The following is a 23334-nucleotide window of genomic DNA, read 5'->3' as shown; positions in this document are numbered from 1 at the left end:
TCTAGAGCGCAGGCTCACTAGTTGTGGTGCACAGGCTTAGTTGCTCTGCGGCATGTGGGATCTTCCCAGACCAGGGCTCGAACCTGTGTCCCCTGCATTGGCAGGCGGATTCTTAACCACCGTGCCACCAGGGAAGCCCCAGATGCAATTTTTATTTCATTCGTATTTTTATGTTTCGTCTATCGTTTCAGTGTCCTTTTGGGAAGAGAAAGAAATAAAATTATGGATTCAGCCCACTGTCTTGAGCCACATGTCTCTAATTACCTTCTTTTAATACCTGGTATACAGCCCTCTGTGAGTGGCATTGAACAAAGACATATTTAGTGATAAATCATTAATTCTTTTATTCATTCACTCAGTGTAGTCCATCCAGTATTTGTTTAGTGCCCACTATGTGTGAAATTCTGTGCTAGGTGTTAGGTATATGGTGAAAAGCAAAGCAGGTATATAATCCTTGCCTTTGTGGAATTTATGGTGTAAAGGAAGGATACTCATAATCAGCTATACTCAAATAAATATATAATTACAAAGTGTGAGGGTATTATCAAGAGAAATAACAGAGTGCTCTGTGAGACTAATAAAAAACAATAATAGCTAACACCGACTAGACTGTGTACATAGTGTGTGCAAGTTACTGTGCCAAGAACTTTACATGGATGATCTCATTTAATCTTTAGAATAACTGATTTTACAGATAAGGAAACTAAGGCTTACCTAATTTAGTGTTAAGTCAGAAAAGACCTCTCTGGTAAAAGTAACACTTGAAATGAGAACTGGATGACTAGGAGTTAGCCAGGCAAAGAACAGAGGGAGGCTATATACAGCAGAAGGAATAACATGTTCAAAGGCCCAAGGAAAGAGTGAACCCAGCATGGAAGGATGCCAGTGGCTGAAGTTCAGTGAGCAAGGAAAGAGTGGGAGGAGATAGAGAAAGCAGGGGCTAAATGGGGGAGGTTGTTATTGGCCAGGGTAAGGATATTAGATTTCATTCTAAAGGCTTGGGAAACCATTGAAAGGTTTTACCTAAGAGGGGAACATGATCTGATTTGCTTTCTTCGCGATCACTCTCCCTGCTTTCTGGAAAATGGACTGGCCGAGAATAGCAGCTTACCATGATTCAGTTGAGAGAGGACAGAGATTTAGACTAGAGTGATGGCAACAGAATGGAAAAAAGGCAGACAAATTTGAGGTGTTGGTTTTAGTGCTAAAACATTACTTGCAGCTGGGTTGGATATAGAAGCTAAGCATGGGGAAGAAACTAAGGGGATTTCCACATTTCTCACTTGAGCAACAGGGTGGATGGGTGGCAGTACTAGCTACTGAATCACCAGTAAGGGAAATTATTTTAGACCCAGGAAGTTTGCATTGCCTGTGAAATTTAAAGTAGAGGTGACATTATAGTTTCAGAAGAGTTTGAAGAGAGGTCTGACCAAGCAGTGCAGATGTGGGAATTGCTAACATATCACTTGAGCTTCCAGCCTGATCTGATCAACTAGATAGCATATAGAGAAGAACGCCAAGAACAGAGCCCTGAGGAAATCAGACATTCAGAGATCTGTGTTAGAAGAGGAACAACTGACAAGGGAAAATAATTTGAAGCAGCCAAGAGATAGAATCAGAAGAGTGCTTTGTTGTAGAAACCAAGAGAGGAAAGTTCTTCAAAGAGGAGGGAAGGGGCTTCCCTGGTGGCGCAGTGGTTGAGAATCTGCCTGCTAATGCAGGGGACACGGGTTCGAGCCCTGGTCTGGGAAGATCCCACATGCCACGGAGCAGCTGGGCCCGTGAGCCACAACTACTGAGCCTGCGCGTCTGGAGCCTGTGCCCCGCAACGGGAGGGGCCGCGATAGTGAGAGGCCCGCGCACCGCGATGAAGAGCGGTCCCTGCACCGCGATGAAGAGTGGCCCCCACTTGCCGTAACTAGAGAAAGCCCTCGCACGAACCGAAGACCCAACACAGCCAAAAATAAAGAAATAAATAAATAAAGTAGCTATAAAATTAAAAAAAAAAAAAAAAAAGAGGAGGGAGGGACTTCCCTGGTGACGCAGTGGTTAAGAATCTGCCTGCCAATGCAGGGGACATGGGTTCGAGCCCTGGTCCAGGAAGATCCCACATGTCGCAGAGCAGCTAAGCCCATCTGCCACAACTAGTGAGCCTGCGCTCTAGAGCCCGCGAGCCACAACTACTGAGCCCGCCTGCCACAGCTACTGAAGCCCGTGCACCTAGAGCCCGTGCTTTACAACAAGAGAGGCCACTGCAATGAGAAGCCCACGCACTGCAACGAAGAGTAGCCCCCGCTCGCCGCAGCTAGAGAAGGCCTGCGCACAGCAACGATGACCCAACGCAGCCAAAAATAAATAAATTAATTAATTAATTTTAAAAAAAGAGAGGAGGGCGTAGTCAGCCAGTTTGAATGCTCATTTCAGTATGAGATCCACATACCAGGGTATGATTGAAAATTGCCATCAACAAAGAAGCATGGTATAATATCTCCCATCTCTTTAAAAACAAACTTTCCACCCTGCTTCTCCCTCCAGCTGCTGCTTTTCTCTGTATCTCTTTATGATAAAAGTCCTTACCTCAAATAAGGAGTCGGTATCTCACTGTCTCTTCTTTCCATCTTTATTTCACTCCATTTGGGCTTTCTCAACAACTGCTTAACTGAAACCACTCTTGAAAAGGTCACCAATAACTGCCCTCTTGTCAAATCCAGTTTCACATCTCTGTTTTCATCCTACTGAATCTGTTGATTGAGTATTTGATTGAGTTGACTACTCCCTCCTTCTTGAAAACCTCTGTTCTTGGCTTGCATGATACCACATTCTGCTGGATTACCTCCTACCTCATGACTGCCGCTTATGAGTCAGTTTAACTAGCTGATCTTTTAAAAGAATGTAAATCCATTTATATCTCTCCCCTGTTCAAACCCTTCCAATCACATAGTGTTTCTCATCACATTCAGAACTAAATCCACACTCATTACCATGGCCTGCAAAGCCCTAAGTCTTCTGGCTTCTGCCCACATCTCCAGCCACATCTTGTATGAAATTGGTCTTTGTGCTATTTCTTGAACCCACCAAACTCCTGAGGGCTCTTATGCTTGCTGTTCCCTGTGCCTAGAAAGCTCTTTGCACAGATCTTTTTGTGGTTCACTTATTCACATTATTTAGACCACTCTAAGTAATGGCTCAGTATAACCACTTCAGACCTTCCCAAACTACTCTAACATAGCCAACCACTTCCCCCTCCCCCAAACCCATCACTCTCTATCCCTTTACCCTTCTTTTCTTCATATATCTTGCCCCTGTCTGAAATTGTTTATGAACAGTTTTCTCCCACTTCCCCCAGAATGTCAGCTCTCTGTCGCTTGTCTGCTTAATCAATTCTCTATTCCCAGTGTCTGGAACAGTGCCTGGCATACAGTTGCTGGTCCATAAATATTTTTTGTAAATTTATTTATTTTATTTATTTTTGGCTCCATTGGGTCTCCATTGCTGCGCGTGGGCTTTCTCTAGTTGCGGGGCTACTCTTGTTGCGGAGCACAGGCTCTAGGCACGCGGGCTTCAGTAGTTGTGGTGTGTGGGCTCAATAGTTGTGGCTCGCGGGCTCTAGAGCACAGGCTCAGTAGTTGTGGCGCACGGGCCTAGTCGCTCCGAGGCATGTGGGATCTTCCCGGACCAGAGATCAAACCCATGTCCCCTGCACCAGCAGGCGGATTCTCAACCTCTGTGCCACCAGGGAAGTCCCCATAAATATTTTTTGAATGAATGCTGCTAAGAGGTTGAATCAGATGAAGATGGGAATGTTTCCATTGGGTTTGTCAATATGCCATTTGTTGGTGTCCTTGATGAGCAATTTAAATGGCTCACTGAGGGTAGGAGTCAGAGCAAAATAGATTAAGGAGTACCCAGAGGTAAGGGGTTAGAGAAAACAACTGTTAAATAAGACAACCGTTGTGAGAAGTTAACTGTGAAGAGAGACATGGGGCTGGCTGTGGTTGGAGGAGGGTAAATGAGGTCAAGAAGACAGGTCTTTGAAGTGACAGTAATAGATGTAATACAGAGCATATGTGACAGGATTGCCCTTTACATGGGGGGATCTGCTAAAGAGGATGAAAAGTGGTGCTGCTAGGAAAGATGGAAAATGGTGAAGACAGTTACAAATTCAGACTGGTTGTATAGTTCGTGGTGGGGGCATGAGAGTGCAGGAAGAGGATGAGGCGGTACCTGGTCAGCTGCCATGAGGTTCAGTGTGGGGTGGTAAGGAAGCCAGGCCCTATGGAATGGAGGGCAGAGTTGCTGTATCTCCAAGCCAGATGTTGCTGTAGTTGGGGTCCTGGTAAAAGGTAGCTGTGGAAAGAGGTAGAAAAGAGTACCCAGCGTTTTTTGACACAGTGCTTAAGGATCTAATAATGTGTCCTTGCTTTAATCAGGAACAGTATTCTCTGTGCCAGGAAACCATTTGGATTTATGATAGGAAAATTGTCATTTTTCCTTTCTCTCCCATCTTCCTCTAGATGGAGCGCACTGAGCCTGGGAGAAAGTACATTGTTGGCCCTGCACACCCAGCTTACCATCAGGATTGATGAATACTCTATGAAATGTTTGAGTATTTCTTATGTGCTGAGCACTGTTTTTGTTTTAGGCTCTATAGCAATGAAAGAAAGTCTCTACCTTCAAAGAGCTTTCATTGTAATGCAGGGAGACACAAAATAAACATATGTATGATAAGTCAGAGATGGGGTGGACATGTCACCCTGGGCTCTTACCCTACTGTACCCCCCTCTTCACCCAGTAGCCCTGGGCTGGCAGTGAATGGTGTTCTCTTTTCTCTCTCTCTCTCCGCGCCCCCCTTCTCTCCCTCTCTCCCTCCCGCCCCCCCTTCTCTCCCTCTCTCCCTCCCCATGCCCAGCCATCTACATAAGCATTTGGAGGAGCCCTTCTTCCTCATCTGGGTGTTTCCCTGAGCAGCCGACTTGAGCCCTCCATTACATACAATGATAATAACATGTTTCGTTCTCTTGATTTCAGATGAGACGCCAATTATTGCAGTGATGGTGGCCCTGTCCTCTCTGCTAGTGATCGTGTTTATTATCATAGTTTTGTACATGTTAAGGTGAGTGTGCTAATGCTTCTGCATTCTCTTGGACTCTGTTTCAATACCCCAGGGTCTCAATAAGCCCCCACAGTCCAGAAGACAGTAGGATAAAGACAGTGAATGGGATAGAGGGGAATGACTCATGGTAGCACTCCTAAGATTAAAATTCTGCTTAGAAATGTTTTAAAGTTTTACATAGTCTTCCTTAACACCTAGCCCCTCCCCTTTGCTTCCCTCTGTCCCAAGTCCAGTCCCTCAACTCCAGTTCAACCTAAAACCCAGGACAGTGGTTTAGAGGTTGAGGGAAGAAGCCACAGTCTGTTGTTACTGATAGGCGTTTTAAGATCTTCAGATCTAGCCCTATTGAAACAACCCCTGAAAGCACCCCAATGAAGATTATGTGCTCAGTAAAGGTCTACTTTATTTCTAGTTGGGGCTTTGTCCCCAGACCCCTCTAGGGCCCCTGACTCTGCCATGCTGAACTGAACCATGTGAGCTACAGAGTTTCTCTTTCTGACTTTCTTCCAGGGTCTTGTAGGTATTACTCCTCAAACAGGTACCAAAGCCAGGAAGGGAAACCCAAGGGAGGGAAGAAGGAGGTGCATTTGTTCTCTTCCTGCTGAAGTCACCGCCCTGACTAATTGGGTTTAACTCTGCCCTTATTTTTAGCTTAAGCTGCTCTGGGCTCCCTCTGTTCTTCTGCAGGGATAAAGAGAGGGAAACCTTGTACACCCCTACAGTTTGTCGTGTGTCTCCACCTTTCTCCAGGAGACTTGTGGCCAGACCTGTGCCAACCCAGTCTGAAGCTCTGGGCTTCTCCCTGGTTACACCAGGGAAGTACCAGGGTTTTTGTTTGATACTCTTATCTCCCCGCACTGTATTCTACCCACACATCCTACCTCCACCTGGCGTGGCTGTGATCTGCAGCAAATCCTGGAACTGGAGCTGCACAGAGGAGCCATTCAAGCCAGAACATACTGTGGGGTTCTCTGGGTTGGATTCTAGTGTGCTGAGGGTGAGCAAGAGCACACTGAGGTGCTCAGTCACCACTGGAGCTGCTTCAGTGTGTGCAGAACCTGTCTCTAAAAGAGCCTGTTTTTTGGTAAAGGATATTTTAAAAGGCTGAATCAGTAAGTGGAGCTACAAAGCCAATGATTGGTCTCTCCTGACTCTGTGCTTAGTGTTTCACTATGAACATTTTCTCATTAGGTTTAAGAAATACAAGCAAGCTGGGAGCCATTCCAATTCTTTCCGCTTATCCAATGGCCGCACTGAGGATGTGGGTAAGACACCCCTAAAGGACATGGGGAACCTTCATGGAGAAGAAAAATCAAGAAAATAGGAGTTTCCCCATCCTAAAAGGAAAGAGAAAAAAAGACTTGAAAGCACCCCTAGTTTCTGGATGCCTGGTCCATGAGATAGAACCCCTAATTTAGTCTCCAGAGAAGGGCTGTGTCCCCAGAGCACCTGACCAACCTTCCCCCTTATGCACTGCAGAACCCCAGAGCGTACCACTTCTGGCCAGGTCCCCAAGCACCAACAGGAAGTATCCGCCCCTGCCTGTGGACAAGCTGGAAGAGGAGATTAACCGGAGAATGGCTGATGACAATAAGCTCTTCAGAGAAGAATTCAACGTGAGTTCTTTGCTGAGGCTGGTGTGTCAGCAGGGAGGAAGGCAGACCTAAGGTCAAACCTTTTGAATCATGGGGTAGAAAACAGGTTTCTAATGGGTTAAGAGGTGAGAAATTTTTTACCAGGTTCATCTGACTCCTTTCCTATGTGACCATGGACAGGAAATGCAAAAAGATTTGCCATACCTCCCTCTTCTACCCATCTATCCATTCATTCATCATTGCATCTGTTACTTTTGTTTAATAAAAACTTATCAAGCATCTGATATGTGCAAGGTGCCAGGGATTTGCTGGGGAGCAAAAACAGATCTAGTCCCTACACTCAGGGAAATTGCTGTGTAAGTTCAAACAGCAATATAGAACATGAAGAATTGGTGCAAAGGCATAGGAACCTATATTAAGAGGTGGCCTTTTAGAGTCTAGAGCCAGGGGTCACAGGGTATCTTAAGTAGACAGTAGGAATAGGTCATTGTGGAAAATGAGGACCATGGCAGACTGCAGAGTGCAGGCCTCATCTTGGGTAGTATTTACATTTGCATGTTTTATAACTCTCTCAAGGAAGCAGAACATGTTTGTGGATCTACCAGTTGATGATTCCAGTCCACCAGTTCAGAACTTCCTTTAAAAATGATATTTTAATTGAGACCTAATCATAGGCAAGGGCATTGGGGAAAGGGGGATGGGGAACATTCCAGGCACTGGGAATATCAGGAGCAATCTGTCAGTAGTGAGGGTGGGTGAGGGAAGGGCACATTCAAAAAATAATGAAGGACTATGAGTGGCCGAAGGGCAGAGACTTAAGGGAGTAGTAAGAGATGAAAATGTAGAAGACTGGGCCAGACTGTAGATCTTGTAGAATGTCATGAGAGAAGTCGGAAGCCACAGACCAACCAGATTTGTAATTTGGAAAAAAATGACTCAGACTACTAGTTAGAGAATAGCCCATGGGAAGACCAGGATAGAAGCAGGAAATACAGTTAGGGGCTGCAGCAGTTAAGACCAGAGTCACTGATAGATTGATGTAAAGTGGTAATGATTAGGGAGAGGGGAATGGATTTAAGGACACAGGAACAGTTCCAGAGTTGGCTAATTCATCAACTTGGGCATTGTTAAACTCTGTCTCCTTCATATCTTTCCACTCAGCCATGTGTCAGTCCTGTCTCTTAGGCTGGCTTTCCTCATGTTGCCAAAATGGCTGCCCAGGGAATTCCCTGGCGGTCCAGTGGTTAGGACTTCGCGCTTTCACTGCCGAGGACCCGGGTTCAATCCCTGGTCGGGGTACTAAGATCCCATAAGCCATGCAGCGTGACCCCCCAAAAAAATAATGGCTGCCCCAGTTCTAGGCACCACATGGGGGTAAATAAGGTCCAGTGAGAAGAGAATAACTATTTCTTCCTGTATGTCTCCTTTTATTAGTGAGGAAAACTTTCCCAAAAGCTTCTGGAGACTTCTCTGGTCACATATTCCTTCTTAAACTAGTCATAAGCAAGGGAGAAATAGACTTACCGCAACTGGCTGAGACCAATCCACATTATTCCAGTGTCATGTAGAGGATAGGTGGATAACACAGAATGGGAGCTCTAGTAGCAAGGAGGAATGTTTATTGGGTGAGTGGGTTACCACTCATATCTGCTCCACCTCTGAAGGGCTTGGGGGAGTGGAGCGTGATGTGGTCATATTTTCACTCTGAGAAAATCACTAGCTACAATGTGGAGAATAGATGGGAGGGAAGCAAGAGGTGAAGCAGAAGACCATTTACAAGGCAAGAGTTAAGGTAATAACTTGGACCCTTTTTTCTGGCTGTTAGAAAAACAACACCATTTAATGCTCATTATTGATTATGAACATTCACCTCATCCCACAGGATAGCACCTCAGCCTCAACACTATAGCTAGGTCTCCAGTAGGCACTCTGCTGTTTTTTAAATATGGTGCAAGCTACTTCTGGGTGATGGGTATGTGACCTGGTGGCTGTACTTTTTTCTGTGAAATGAGTTCTTTGTTTAGAGGTAATTCCCTGAGATCCCATAATAAGGCATTCCAGTGAATACCTGGATAGAGGTGGTGTTCCTAAGAGGCATGGTAGGCAAATTCAGATAGGTATTGTGACAGTCAATTGCCGTGCTATCATGGCCACTATGTTCATGGGCTCATTGGGCCAGCACTGGGGTGGTGAGGGAAAGGGCCGACCAACATCTCCTGGGTTCTTGCAGTGAGTGCCATCCGGTGAGCATACACATGGAGCATAAATATTTCCTGTCTCTTTTGTCCCAGTTATCTACTACCCAGGGATCAGCTTAGATCCTGACATCCAGTGAAGGGGATGGTGTGATACCTTGCTTGAAGTTCTGTTCACCAGACGGGTTTCTCTTTTATACTCATTCAGAGCCATACCTTAAGTAGATTATCCCATAGTAGTCTGCTTCCAGAATAGGCTAGCATGTCTCACAGAGCCATTTGTACACTAGGCTGGACTTTTTTCTCCTTTAGTCAACTGTTAATATCATCAGGAAGTCAGAGGAATCTACTGAAGGAGTGGGTGTGTGGCACGCATTCTGTACACATCAGTTTCAGCTGAATTCTGGACATGTCCCAATTTATAGCTTATTGAATCACATAATACTTAGTTTATGATGGGCAGTTGACATCATATGGATATCTAGTGTCCCATGGTCAGGCTTACAGTCTCTACCAGACCCCAGTGCTAAGCTAGGAACATAATCTTGCTGACAGGATCATGGACTTGTCCCCACATCCTAAGGTTTTTCATTATGATTCTCCTGATCAGCCTGAACCACAGACACTTAGGGCCCCGTAGAATCTACCAGAGCTAATTTCTCTATGGCCTGGGTCAGCTTGAGAGCCTTCTCTTTTCAGATCACTCAATAAATGAGTCAGAATAGGACACCAGCATGTGGTATATGCTGTCTCCAAAATCCATAATGACCCAGCAAGCATCACTCCTCCTTGAAGTGGGGGCGGGGGGAGGGCATGGGGGCAAGGAGTGGCAACTTATTCTTAACGTTGGAGGGGATATCCTGACGTGCTGCTGGCTTTTGACTTTCGGAAAACTTGGCCAAGGTGGCAGGCCACTATATAGTTGTCAGGGTGATGTCCTGTGAAACAGTGAGACAAAATCCCAATGAACCAGTTCACAGCAGAGAGAGGTCAAGATGATTTATCACTGAAGCTGCTCCTGCCGTGAGAAAGGGAAACTGCTTCATGTAGTCCTTGTGCATCATAAAGGAAAAAACAAGCTCACTTGCCTCATTAATAGCGAAATTCAGGTACCACGGGTTATATTAATCTGTAGGAAATACAACATCTGGAAAAGCAACTGCAGATCTGCAGCTCCACATGGTTCATGTATGACATTATACTGACATTCTTAAAAACTGTCAGCTTATCTATTTGGTAGCTTGCATGGAGAGTAATAGGAAGCATCAGAATAGCTAATATTAGTAGTTATTGAGCACTCGCTTCACGCCATCACTAAACTCACACATCTAAATGGATTATCTCATCATTATCCCACAACTTTTAAGTCTCCTGTAGCACTTAGGAGCTCTGTGACTCATCTAGGGACCTAGCCTTTTGGTAAAGGGAGATTACTGCTCCAGCAGCTTGCATTTGCTCTAGCTACTGGAATGGTACCAATCCAAAGGGTTAGGGGACCAATGTGGTTATTCCTGCTCCTTGCTGTAGAATTCCATTCCAACCATACATTGGAAAAATAGGTAGCTCCTGACATGAGACCACTTCAAGCCAAAACTCCTTCCATCTCCTGGCCTACAAAGGCTCCATTCAAACTAGCATGAAATTATAGTATTCTGGGTTCCCAGGAATTAGTTAGCTGAAGGCCAGAACCCAGTAGACCCCAAAAGATGTATTTGCCTTTACCCAGTGGTTACCATGGTAAATGCCTGCAGATTCTTAAGGGAAGATGAGGAGGAAGGTTCATGGTATAGGAGTGTTGATGTGCTGTGGCAGGGTTCTTTCTTACATGTGCCCATCATTGAAGAGTTCTAGGTCTGTGAACTGACTCAGGCCTGGGAGTTGGATGAGAAGGAGCCCTTCTCTAGCATGAGAGTCTAGTCAGGCCCCCTCAACTGACCTGAGCTGGCTGCCTCCCATTTCCATTATTGGGAGCTTCACAACAAATTATCCACCTCAGAGAAGTCTGAGCCCTGGTGAACTGTGGCCTCTGAGGCTTTTTTCATCCCACTAAGATCAAGAATCCCTTTTTGAAGTCAGTTCCTTCTTCTAAAAGATGCAGGTGCTTTCCTCACCCACGTACAGCCTCTAGTGAGGCATGCATTGTAGATCCCATCAAGGACATGGTGAAGGTGTCAGTAAGAAGGTTGAGGCTGTTGGATCCCCTGTAACACTGATTTCCTCTACTTTGTGCCAAGGGCTTTCTGGCTTTTCTTTGCTACCTAGCTGAACCCAGCATTCAGTCCAGGTTCCTATTGGCCACCCCACCCCACCATTAGAACCGTGGCCAGTTTCCTGAGCGGTTACACTAACTGCAGAAGTTCAGTTAACCATACCATAACTAGAAATCTAGCCCTATTCAAAAATTAGAATTAGACCCCTCCTTGGCCTAACATCCTCAAAATGTATATCAGCAACTATTCCTATGGTTTTTGATGATCCAACTCAGTGAATGCCTGCAGTTTCTTCTGGGTGTTAGTTCTTTGCTTTTCTACCTTCTTTATGTATTTTACCCTCCAGATCGTGTTATGCTTGCATCCTGATTATCCATGCGCAATGAGAGCTGGGTTGTGGGGCAGTTTTCATCATGAAAGCAGGATGCAGTAGAGAGCATAATAGAGATTTTTAGAAGTTGGCTTTCCCCAACTCCTCTGTTTCCTTTCTGCATCATTTCAATTATCTCACTTTAAAGCCGTGTCTTTCACATGACCAACCAAGGAAAGATGTGAATTCCATTGGCATTAACATTTAACAACCAGCAAAATTCTGAAACCTTAACTTTTGGTTCAGCAAAATACATAGCACAGTCATAGAAGGGCCCTGACTTTTGTGCTGTCTTTGGAGATAAGTATTTGATTTTGGAGCTGGGCTTTTTCTTGTTTTACTATCTAAAATTGTCAGAAATAATCCTATTCCTTGGTTTCAGCATTTCTCATCTCCTTTTAATTGGCACTCCCCCTCCCCCAACTCCTTTGCCATCAGCTAGAGCACCTCCCAGGTGATTGCAAGCCAATATGAAGTAACTGTTTTACAGTCGTGAGGTATGAGTGGCTTGAGCTTTCCCATAATGCAAATTGGTTAACAGTTCCTTTCCCTTCATCTGAACTCAGTAATCAGGTTCACATCACCCGTATTTCCCCCATCAGTCTCTCACCTACAACCCCACTCTCTGTTACTAACTGCTAAGTGAGTTAAGGTCTTTTACTTAAAAACAGGAGAAGTCAACTCAAGCAAAAAAGCGGGGAAGCTGGCAGAATCAAAAGATGAGATAGACTACCAGCCTTTGGACAGAGCAGGTCCTATCCTGGTGGGTCTGGGCCCTCTAGGGAAGCCTCTGCTTCTTTTGGGTTTCAAAATCCTGGAAAAGAGAATCTGGTTGGTACAATGTAGGTCAGGTGTGACTGTGCTTGCATCGGTCAGCCCTGGCAGGAAAGAGGAGAGTTAACACATAGGACAAACACACCAATTTGTGTCCACTATCATAGAATAATATTCTTGTAATCATAGGGTGAGGAAGGCCTTTCTAAGCAAAACACAAGATTCAGAAGCTAGAATAGAATAGATTGAAAGACAATAAATATATTAAAATGTTAAGCATCTCTGAAAAATAACACCATAAGAAAGTGGCCAACTGGGAGAAACTATTTGCCACAAGTAGACAGAGAATTTTCCATAATGTATAGAGCTTCTCCAAACCTGTGAGAAAAAAGTTAAACATTGCAGGAGAAAAATTGGTAGTTCAGAGGAGAAAAACAAATGGTCTTAAACATAGGGAAAGAAGCTCAACTATATCTAGTAATCCGGAGATCCAGATTAAAACTAACCATTATTTTGGGCCTGTTAGATTTGAAAATTTTAGAAGATTGATATCAAATATGGGCAGGGGTATGGGGATAAAGAAACTCTTTCACACAGGTAGGGGAAGTTTAAATTGATACAGCACTGGAAGAATGATTTGGCAGTATCAACCAAATTTTAAATGCTTACACTATCTGACCTAACTTATGGGATTCTATCAGAAAACAAAATATATATTTGTACAAGGATGTTCATTGTAGCATTACTTATAATAGCAAAGAAAATAAAGTGGAAAATATTTATCAAATAGCAGAATGGCTAAATAATTTCTTGCATCTATTATGAAATTCTGTACTGTCATTAAAATAAATGTGTTGACATAGAAAAATATGGGAAAAAACATATTCCAGGGGACTTTACATGGTATAATCCCCTTTTAAAAAAAAATCTATGTATGTCTGCCTTTGAGTGTGTTAATGCCTTTTTTTTTTTTTTAAAGTCTGGAGGAATACTGTGAACTGAGCAGTGGTTGCCTACAAGGACGTGTAGAAGACAGGAGAGACATGATAGGGAACTTCCACTTTCTACTGAATTATTTGACTTTCTTTTACAACAAGCATATTTTTAAATAGCATTTTTAAAAGCAGACATTAAAAACTTTAAAGGGGCTTCCCTGGTGGTCCAATGGTTAACACTCCGTGCTTCCACTGCAGGGGGCGCAGGTTCGATCCCTGTTTGGGGAGCTGAGATCCTGCGTGCCTCGCAGTGCAGCCAAAAAGAAGAAGAAAAAAAACTTTAAAAAGTTTTTTTTGATATAGTAAACAAAGCTATTCAAGCTTATTAGCCTTAGCATAGTATCCATTATGCTTTAATGTATAGATGGCATATAGAATAGAGTTGGTGTCCCCAGCTTGAACTGTGCCAAGAGTCTTGTGGTCAGGTCTCTGTGAAAAGGAATATCATTAAATGGGAAGTTGTTTTGGAGGAAAAACTGGACCGTGGGGGTGAACAGCTGAAGAAACAATAAGCATAGGAAATGACAGCTGTTTTCGGATATCTGACAGACTAAATGGGGAGTGTGTAACATTTCTATGAAACTCCACTGTGGTTGAAAGTTACGGGTAATGGAACTTTTGTCCTAAAGTTATAAGCTGGAACATTTTACTGACCAGCATTTGTCTCGGAAGGAAGCACTGAATTTGTTTAAAAGAAACACTTTGAAAAGCCACTTATTGAGGTCCCTAAAACATGTTTAAGGTTTAATAAATAAATAAATAGACTTTACTTAGCTCCTGAGATGAAGGGGATAGGAGACAGCTAGGGAAAGAACTAGAGGCAGTGAGGCGGTCACAATCTGTGAATTGTGAAATGTGAAACCCCCCAACCCACGCAGGACCCTGCATCTTTAGTAGAGACAGCTTAATTCTTGGATTTCCAGGTAAAGAAGCATTTATGTGTAATTTGGTGACAGAACTGTGTGGCATCTGAGTGAACCAGAGGCAGAATAGTCTCTACATTGATGAGTTGTCTCCAAATAAATGTATCAGAGCCAAAGGCCTATGGGAATTATCAGTACCTATGTCAAGGGCTTTAGAATTCAACAGTCCAGGGAATTGGGAGTTCAGGATTTCCAAGGGGCAGAGAAGGCACCAGCTGACCTCCTGGGTTTTACACTAGTCAGTACAAGGGAAAAACAAATTGTGTGTCTGGGTGTTAAGTCCTTCTAAACAGAACTGTTCCAAGATCAGGGGAACTTCCTTGGAAAGTAGTAGGCTCCCCATCACAGCAGAGTGTTCAGGCACTGGTGACTGTGGCCAGAGTATTTGGAAGGGGATTCAAACTTTAAAGTGAATGAGATTCAGTACTATACTGGAGACGTTAGCACAGTAAGGCAAGAAAAGAAATGAAAGGTATTACGGATTGGAAAGGAAGAGACAAAAATCAGTTTTTTTCACAGAGGAGATTATTGTCCCAGAGAAATCCAAAGACTCATCAGATAAATTATTAGAATTAATGTTATTTTCACAAGGTTGATAGATACAAAAACAGCATAAAAAATGAATGCATTTCTATTCATAAGCCACAATCAGGAAATCTAATAATTTTTAAAAGAAGCCATTTACAATAACATCCAAAATGTGAAGTACCTAGGAATAAATTTAGTAAAATATTTACAAAATCTTTGGAGAAAATTATAAAAATGTTTGAAGACATTAAAGAAAAAAACCTAAATTAGTGAAAGAGATAAGATCAATGGATTAGAAGGCTCAGTATTGTAAAGTTGTCAATTCTCCCCAAACTGATATATAGATTCAATGCAATTCCAATAAAAATCCCAACAGGTTTTTTGTGGAACTTGACAAGCTGATTCTAAAATTTATATGGAAGAGAAAAGATTCAAGAATAGCCAAGACATTCCTGAAGAAGAAGAACAAGGTGAGGAGACCCGCCTTACCAGTATAAAGAGTCATTATAAAGTTTAGTAATTAAGACAGTTTTGTATTGGCACTGGAATAGATTGACCAGCGGAATAAAATAGAGAACCCAGAAGCAGATTCATATCTAAAGGGAAACCTATTTGTGACAAATGCTGTTGTAGTTTTGCTGGGTAGAGGATGGTCTTTACAATAAATAGTGCTCAGACAACTGGGTAACCCCATGGAATAAATGAAATTGAATTCCTGTCTCATACCAAAAATCAGTCCCAGTTGATGTAAACACTGAAATTTAAAGGAAAAAATGTAGAGACAATAATGTAGGAAAATATACTATGATCTCACATAAGAAGGTGTTCTTAAGACTTAAAATGTTTATAAAGGGAAAGGTTGATCAACTTGACTACATTAAAATGCAAAACTTCTGTTCATAAATAAATACTATAAAGAAAATGAAAGGGCAGGCCACAAACTTGGTAAAAAATACTTGTAACACTTATAACTGATAAAGAATGAGTTTCCAGAACACATAAAGAACTTCTGCAGAGTAGTAAGAAGATAAATAATCCAGTAGAAAGATGGGGAAACACTCAACTAGGTTCTTCACAGAAGAGGAAACCCTGTTGACCAGTAAACTATGAAATGATGGTGAACCTCATTAATAATCAGAGAAATATAAATTAAACCTACATTTGATACATTTAAAGTCTGACCATAGCAAATGTTGACAAGGATATGGAATAACTGGAATACTTTTTACATTGCTGGTGGGAGTGTAAATTGGTACAGCTACTTTGAAAAACAATTTGACCTCATCTGGTAAGGTTAAAGATAGTCATACCTGAAACTCTTGCACATGTGCATGAGGAAACACATACAGTTAGTGCTCAAAGCAGGACGGTTAACTGTAAACAACCCAAATATTCACCAGTAGTAGAATGGATAAATAAATGTTGGTATGGTCTAAAAATGGAGGACTACAAAGTAGTTAAAATGAATGAACTTTGGCTACATGGAACAACCTGAGTGGAATCTTCAGAACATAATGTTGGGCAAAAAAAGCAAGTCACCATTTATCATTGCATTTTTATCAAAAAATAGACTGAACAATAAAAATATATATTTTTAAGGATACAGAATATATGGATACAAATAAAGCAAGGGGATAATAAATACAAAATTCCAAGTTTACTTGTGAGAGAAGGAAGAGGAAGTGATGAGGAAGTGCCGAAAGAGAACTTATAAGTTAAATTGGGTGGTGGACATACTTTTTAAAAAAATAATTGTAAAAATTGAAAAAAAAATTTTTTTAACTGACATTTTAAAAAAAATGACAGCCTTGCTTCCAGTAAAGGCCTAAGCAAGGGATGAAGTGGTCTTTGATGCCACCTACTGTTTGTGGAGAATTTAACATCTTAGAGCCTTCTGGTTCAGCTGCTTCTGCCCAGCTCTCCAGGCTGGGTTTTTCAGCCTGGAGTAGGATTCCCCTTGTTTTCATCCTTGACCTAGGCTCTTTAATCTGATATTTTACATCTAGTACAGTGTTCTCTAAAGCAAATCTTTTATTTTCTCTTGTCAAACAGTGACTCCTGTTTCTTCCTAACTTTGCTTTTAGGAGCCTCAGCCTACCTGGAGACCTAATTTTTCTTCATCATGACTGGGGGAGCTAGGGATGCTGACAGGACTTTGAGATGTGGTCACTGTCATTACTGACCCTGAGGACTATTTTCAAGAATCTTGTTGTCAGTACATCTGTTCTACATCATTTTAGACAAGGGATGTACAGGAAAAGTAATACCTCAGGATTAGTCTTGTGGGCTTTTAAAAACTTGTGTCTCATCCTGCCCTGCATCAAGGTGGAAATGTCGCCTATCTGGGTGAAGAGAAGGCAAACTGTGGGTTTGTGCAAACTGGGAAATTCCAATCTTCTCGTCCAGGAAACTCCTTTTTCCCCTTTATGTATTGACAGCACTGGGTCTGAAGAAATTGGCTTTCCTAGTAAAGTAACATGCATAACCTCCAGAGTTTTAACTCTGAAAAGAAAATCTCTTGAATAAGTGAAGGTAGATGGACTATGAGACCTTGACTCCTGTTATCTTGGGGTATTTCACTTTAATTTCTCCTACCACTATCTTGCTGGTTCCTAGGAAGTATATTTGCTCCTTCTTAAAACTCTTGTTTCTTTCTGGTAAAATTGGTTCCTTTTAGGCTGGCATTTCCTTTACTTAATCTTTTTTATTATTTTTATCCAAGCTAGAAACCTGAGAGTCATCCTTCATTCCTGTCTCTTTCTCTCCCCAACTTTTGTTCATTCCATCTCTAAATCTAGTCATTCTGACTTCATAATATATCTCAAATACATCTATTTCCTTGTACCATCATCTTTCCACATTCTGTACTTGCCTTCCTCCCAGCCCATTTTCCATGTAGCAGCCAGAGTGATTCTTTAACAGGTAAAGTGGGTTACAGTTTAAAAACCTTGAATGGTTTCCTCGTGCACTTAAAGTAAAATTCAAACTTCCTATTCAAGGACGTATGTAGAAATATGTGATCAACCTTGTCAAAAAACTCATCTCCTCCCACTTCCTCTTGCCATCTCCACCAGCAACATTTTCTACATAACACCCTCACTGACACTTTATTTCCTTACACAAACCAAGCCTTCTCCTGCCTCTGGGTCATCATACATGCTGTTCTTTGCCTGGAATACTATTTTCCATACTCATCCTTCCTCATAGAGACCTACCCTTAATCTGTATTGGGGTATTCCTTGGGCTTTCTGATACTTTCTCTAATAATCTGTTCTCTCATTGCATTTATCATGGTATGTAATTTTATATTTACTTGTTTTATTTATTTAATATCTGTCTTTCACCCACAAGTTTGCATTGTTCATGAGAGCAAGAACTGTGTATATGATTGATTCACCACTGTTTGCTCTGTACCTAACCCGGTACCTAATAGGTACACATTATATGTTTGTTGAAAGAATGAATGAAAAGTAATACATGAACCATAATTTACTTAACTGTTCTCCTACTGCTGAATACTAAGGTTGTTTTCAGTTTGGGGTCATTTAAATAATGATGAAGTAAATAATTTGAACAGAGATTTTTATTTATTTAGGCTAGAATCCAGATTTGCTAGGTCAAAGCGTATGAATATTTTTAAGGCTTTAAAACATATTTCCAAATCACTTATCAGGAAGGTTGTCTAGGTTGTAATTTTAAACTATTTCTCTTTTTGCTTTCTTAGTTTTGAATATATAGAACACAGAAGAAAACAGTTCAAATAATAAAGTTTAGCTTCCTGCTCCTATAAAACGAATTTATTGAATGCTTATTATATGCCAAACATGAGATTATCTTATTTACTCCTTATGTAGCAGATATTATTATCCCAATTTTATGGGAAACTTCGGCCGATTTGCTCAAGTTCATACAATCCAGACTATCTCATGTCAAACCATTTATACTTATCCACATACCTCCCAGTGCTAGCTGATTTACATTTGCTCCCAAACTGCTGCAGATTCAGTGTTACCTCATCCAAGTCCTCTGCTTCCTAACTGCTGCATCCATGTGAATGCCCTCTCACCCACTCACCTGTCCTTGCTTCCTTACCACATGATGCTAGAAGCTGGGCTGCCATACCCCCTTGTCAGGCTCCTAACTCAACTGACCATCCAGACCCCTCCTGTGTGGTTTACTCTGAGATACATCTCAGCTTTGCATGGTGGTCAGCATGGGGATAAATGGCCCGTCCTTTCAGTTATGTCCCCAGTCCTATATACTGGGGTGGTCCATTTTGACCCAGCATTGTAACAAGCTGCTAACCACATAGTAATCATATAAAGAGCATGCTGTGCTTATAGTAACAGGAAAGGCATTCTGCCCTCTGGGTATTCAAACTCTTAAGGAGCTTAGAAACTATTTAGAAGAGAGGTGCACTCTCTGTATTAGGTGCAAGTATTCACCTGGGCACATCTTTTCCCCCCAAGAAAAGGTAGAACTTGCTGCCAGGTCAGAGTATGGTGCAGCAGTTTGCATGTTTGGTGTTTATCCCTGTTAATAACTCCTGTAATTTCTCTTAACCTTTCAGGCTCTCCCTGCTTGTCCTATCCAGGCCACCTGTGAAGCTGCCTCCAAGGAGGAGAACAAGGAAAAAAATCGATATGTAAACATCTTGCCTTGTGAGTGTTTGTAGGGTTTCTTGGGATGTAACCTGAAACTGCATCTGTAGCCAGATTTTCTGAGGATGGAAAGAATCTTGTGATTGATCATAGGAAAGCTGGTAATAAGAATAGAGTCAAGCCTTTGGGCTGAAAGAGCCTTTATGGCTCCCCAGGCAACCCCAGGTGCTCATAAAGTCGGTAGGGGTGCTTGACCAGGTTTTTTGTGGCAGGCCTAAAGTTTCTAGGAAGTTAAGGAGAGCAGTTTCACTAAGACCAGACAGCAAGTACATGGTTGTTGTGGGGTTTTTTTGTTGCTCATTGCAAAGAAATTCCAATTCAGAGTTCTCTTCGTAACTCCTTCCCAGAGTTAGCCATTGCTAATCAGTTTATCTATAACCTAAGAGATATTTTTCTAGGCTAATGGTCTCCAGAATGGAATATGCATAATCCAGTGGGATGCGAGAGCAAAATGTTTGAACTTTACTTTATTTTTTATAATTGCGTTTTTAAAAAATTCATCCTTTAAGTAATTCCTGGTGTAATTTTGGGTGCATAATATATTAAAGACCACTGTACTAGGCATTTACAGGTACTTATGTCTTATTTGTGTATAAATGCATGTGTATATATTATATATTTTTAGTATAACTGGTATGCTGTATACATTGCTCTGACTTTTTTCTTTTTTCTCCCAATATATATTGGAAAATAAGTCAGATGGAGAAAGATAAATACCATATGATTTCAGTCATGTGGAATCTAAAAAAACAAAACAAACCAACAAAACAAAACAAACACAAACTCATAGATACAGAGAACAGATCATTGGTTACCAGAGGGGAAGGGGGTTGGAGGTGGGTGAAATGGATTGGTGGGGGGGTCCTACTGTGTGGTGATGGATGGTAGCTAGACTTGTGGTGGTGATCGCTATAGTTATTACAGATGTTGAACTATAATGCTATATACCTGAAATGACTATAATATAGAGAAATGTAAAATAAAAACAAAACTAATATGTATTGGTAATTGTCAAGAAACAGAAGTGTTCACTTTCCTTTTTATCAACTGCTTACTATTCCATATTATGGATATATCTTAATTTATTGAACTTAGTCCCCTAATGATGGTTGAGATGTGTCCGAATTTTTGCTGTTATAAATAGTGCTGCAGTGACAACTTTATACTTGTGTGTTTCTCTACACATAGTCATAGATGTCACAACTGGCCTGGTTGCATTGGGACCAGTGAAAAATAAAATTGAATTTAATTGAAAAAAAAATTTTTTTTTTCTAGATGACCACTCTAGAGTCCATCTGACACCAGTTGAAGGAGTTCCAGATTCTGATTACATCAATGCTTCATTCATCAATGTAAGGAACTTGAGCTTTTCTCATTATTTCCTTGATTCCTTCTCAGCTGCATGTTAGGAGGAATATTTGTCATCAGTTTTTCCCTGAGGAGTCTGATTTTTTTAAAAGACTGAAAAAATTTTTTTAAAGATCAAACAGTTTAAAATGTATTCTTATGTTTACGTGTCATCATTCCCAGAATTTTCCCATGCAGAAATCTGAACCTAAATGTATACTTTTCTGTAAGAGTCAGTGAATCCTTTATTGAGCTTATTCAGATAACTAAGAACAAAAGCACACCTTGTCCTCCAAACAGGACTAGAATATCTGACTCTGGGTAAGTCTGGTTAGTCATGTCTACTATGAATTGAGAGAAGAGCTGAAACTGAAAGGAGGTTTTTAGGGGTGATTTAGAGAATGTTTGTAGAGATGGTGTGCGAGACTTGAGTATGTTTTATAGGCTGACGGGAGGGAACCAGTAAAGAGAGAGTTTGAAAGGAAGAGAGAGCAAGCAAGAGAGCTAGAAAGAGCAAGCATGACTACTGAAGCATGAAGAGAATACTGATGGAATTTGTACACCCATGATTATAGCAGCATTAATCACAATAGCCAAAAGGTGGTAGCAACCCAGGTGTCCATCAATGGAAGAATGAATAGGTAAAATGTGGTATATACATGCAATGGAATATTATTTAGCCTTAAAAGGGGAAGAAATTCTGACACATGCTACAACATGGATGAATTTCGAAGACATTATGGTAAGTGAAATAAGTCAGTCACAAAACAATAAATATTGTATAATTCCACTTATATGAGGTACCTAGAATAGTCAAATTAATTAAAACAGAAGGTAGAATGGTGGTTGCCAGGGGCTAGAGGGAGGGGGGAGAAGGGAATTATCATTTAATGGGTACAGAGTTTCAGCTGAGGAAGATGCAGAAGTTTTGGAGATGGATGGTGGTGATGGTTGCCCAACAATGTGAATAAACTTAATGCCACAGACCTGTACACTTAAAAATGGCTAAAATGATCAGTTTTGTGTACATATATTTTACCACAGTTTTTTTTTTTTTTTTTTTTTTTTTTTTTTTTGTGGCTGCGTCGGATCTTAGTTGCGGCGTGTGGGAATCTTCGTTGTGGTGCGAGGGCTTCTCTCTAGTTGTGGTGCACAGGCTTCTCTCCAGTTGTGGGACGCAGGCTCCAGAGCACGTGGGCTCTGTAGTTTGCAGCACACAGGCTCTCTAGTTGAGGTGCGTGGGCTTAGTTGGCCCACAGCATGTGGGATCTTAGTTCCCCAACCAGGGATCAAACCCATGTCCCCTGCATTGGAAGGTGGATTCTTAACCACTGGACCACCAGGGAAGTCCCTTACCACAATTTTTTTTAAAAGAATACTGATGGAGAGATTAGTGTTGAACATAAGAAAGGATGTTTTTTCCTCTGAGACTGATGGTAAAGGAATATAGAATAGATAGAGGTGGTTTGTAGGTGTGAATAAATCAAGCTGAGGGAACTCATCTTTTTTCTAAGAAGTTAAAGTCAGGGTTATCTGCTGAAAAGGGAGGATGGGACTGTGACATGAGAGTACTGAAGTCAGTAAGAAAGAATACTGAAAAGGGCATGAAAAAAGCATGTTTAGCTGCACCGAGGAACTACCTAAGATGGAAATCTTTGATATATAGGGGCCTCAGTTGTGTGATTTTCTCCAGTTGTACCCTAGGATTGGTGATATACAGAAAACATGTGGTACTCAGACAAAGGGGCTAGGGAAGTCAGTTGTTGCTTCAAGTAGTCAGCCGAGGGCTTCAGGTTCAGTAGAGAAAGGAAGGGATCAAGGACTAGGTCTCAAGAAATTGAAAGAGCAGTCTTGGGATAAGAAAAGGAGAAAGATGGAAGAACAAGAGGCTGTGGCTAAAAAATAGGCTATCAGATGGACTTCAGAAATGGAGTAGTGCAGGCACCCTCACTAGTACGGATTTGCTGAAATTCCTGGATATGTTTCTTAGTGATGGTCATATGTTTATAGTTAGAAAGAAAGGAACCCTGGTAGAAATGATTGATGTAGTAGATAAGGAAAATGGAAAAAGGCTAGTAACCAGCTAAGAGTCCCAGGATTTAGATCAAAGATTATGATGAAGTGTTTGGGAGGAACAGGTTGAGTTTAACATTATATGGAAGAGTATAGCAATATCAGAATGTTTCCATCTGCAGGTAACAGAATACTCAGCTAGAAGTGGTCTACACAGGAACATTTACTTCTCATATAATCTGAAGGCAAGTGTATAGCAGTTCTAGGGTGGGCTGAGTCTGTGACTCAGTGACATCCTTAAGAAACCAGGTGTTTCCATCTTTCTACTCATATCTTCAGCCTATTGGCATTGTCTCTTGCTCACAAGATGGTTACAGCAGTTCCAAACATTTCTTATAAACACAACAAACAACATAGAGGAGGAGGAGGAGTTGGAGAATTTCTGCATGTGCTTTTCTTTTTATTAGGGGCATGACCTTTCTCAGAAGCCTCTCTGGTACAGTACCCTTCAGAGCCCACAGGCCAGGATTGGATCACATGCTTACACCCTCTCTCTAGTCACTGGCTAGGGCACTGAGAATTATCATGATTTACCCTTCTGGGGCTGAGG

The 23334-nt window shown here is 41.6% G+C and overlaps 1 protein-coding gene across 4 annotated transcripts in view; it reads left to right on the top strand.

Moving 5' to 3' along the window:
* Positions 1-23334, top strand: part of PTPRA (protein tyrosine phosphatase receptor type A) — a 187936-nt gene that overhangs the window by 133852 nt on the left and 30750 nt on the right. For 3 of the 4 annotated variants that reach the window (XM_057529228.1, XM_057529224.1, XM_057529225.1), the window contains 5 exons: positions 5029-5113; positions 6305-6378; positions 6593-6729; positions 19274-19364; positions 20640-20716. In XM_057529228.1, coding sequence (XP_057385211.1) covers positions 5029-5113; positions 6305-6378; positions 6593-6729; positions 19274-19364; positions 20640-20716 — 464 coding nt within the window. Of the gene's footprint in view, positions 1-5028; positions 5114-6304; positions 6379-6592; positions 6730-15132; positions 15174-19273; positions 19365-20639; positions 20717-23334 lie in introns of those variants that run through there. The other variant, XM_057529229.1, reaches the window with a different exon arrangement.

This window comes from Balaenoptera acutorostrata, chromosome 15, assembly GCF_949987535.1.
Source record: "Balaenoptera acutorostrata chromosome 15, mBalAcu1.1, whole genome shotgun sequence".
In the NCBI taxonomy this organism is placed as follows: Eukaryota; Metazoa; Chordata; class Mammalia; order Artiodactyla; family Balaenopteridae; genus Balaenoptera; species Balaenoptera acutorostrata.
This window is presented reverse-complemented; position numbering and strand designations above follow the sequence as displayed.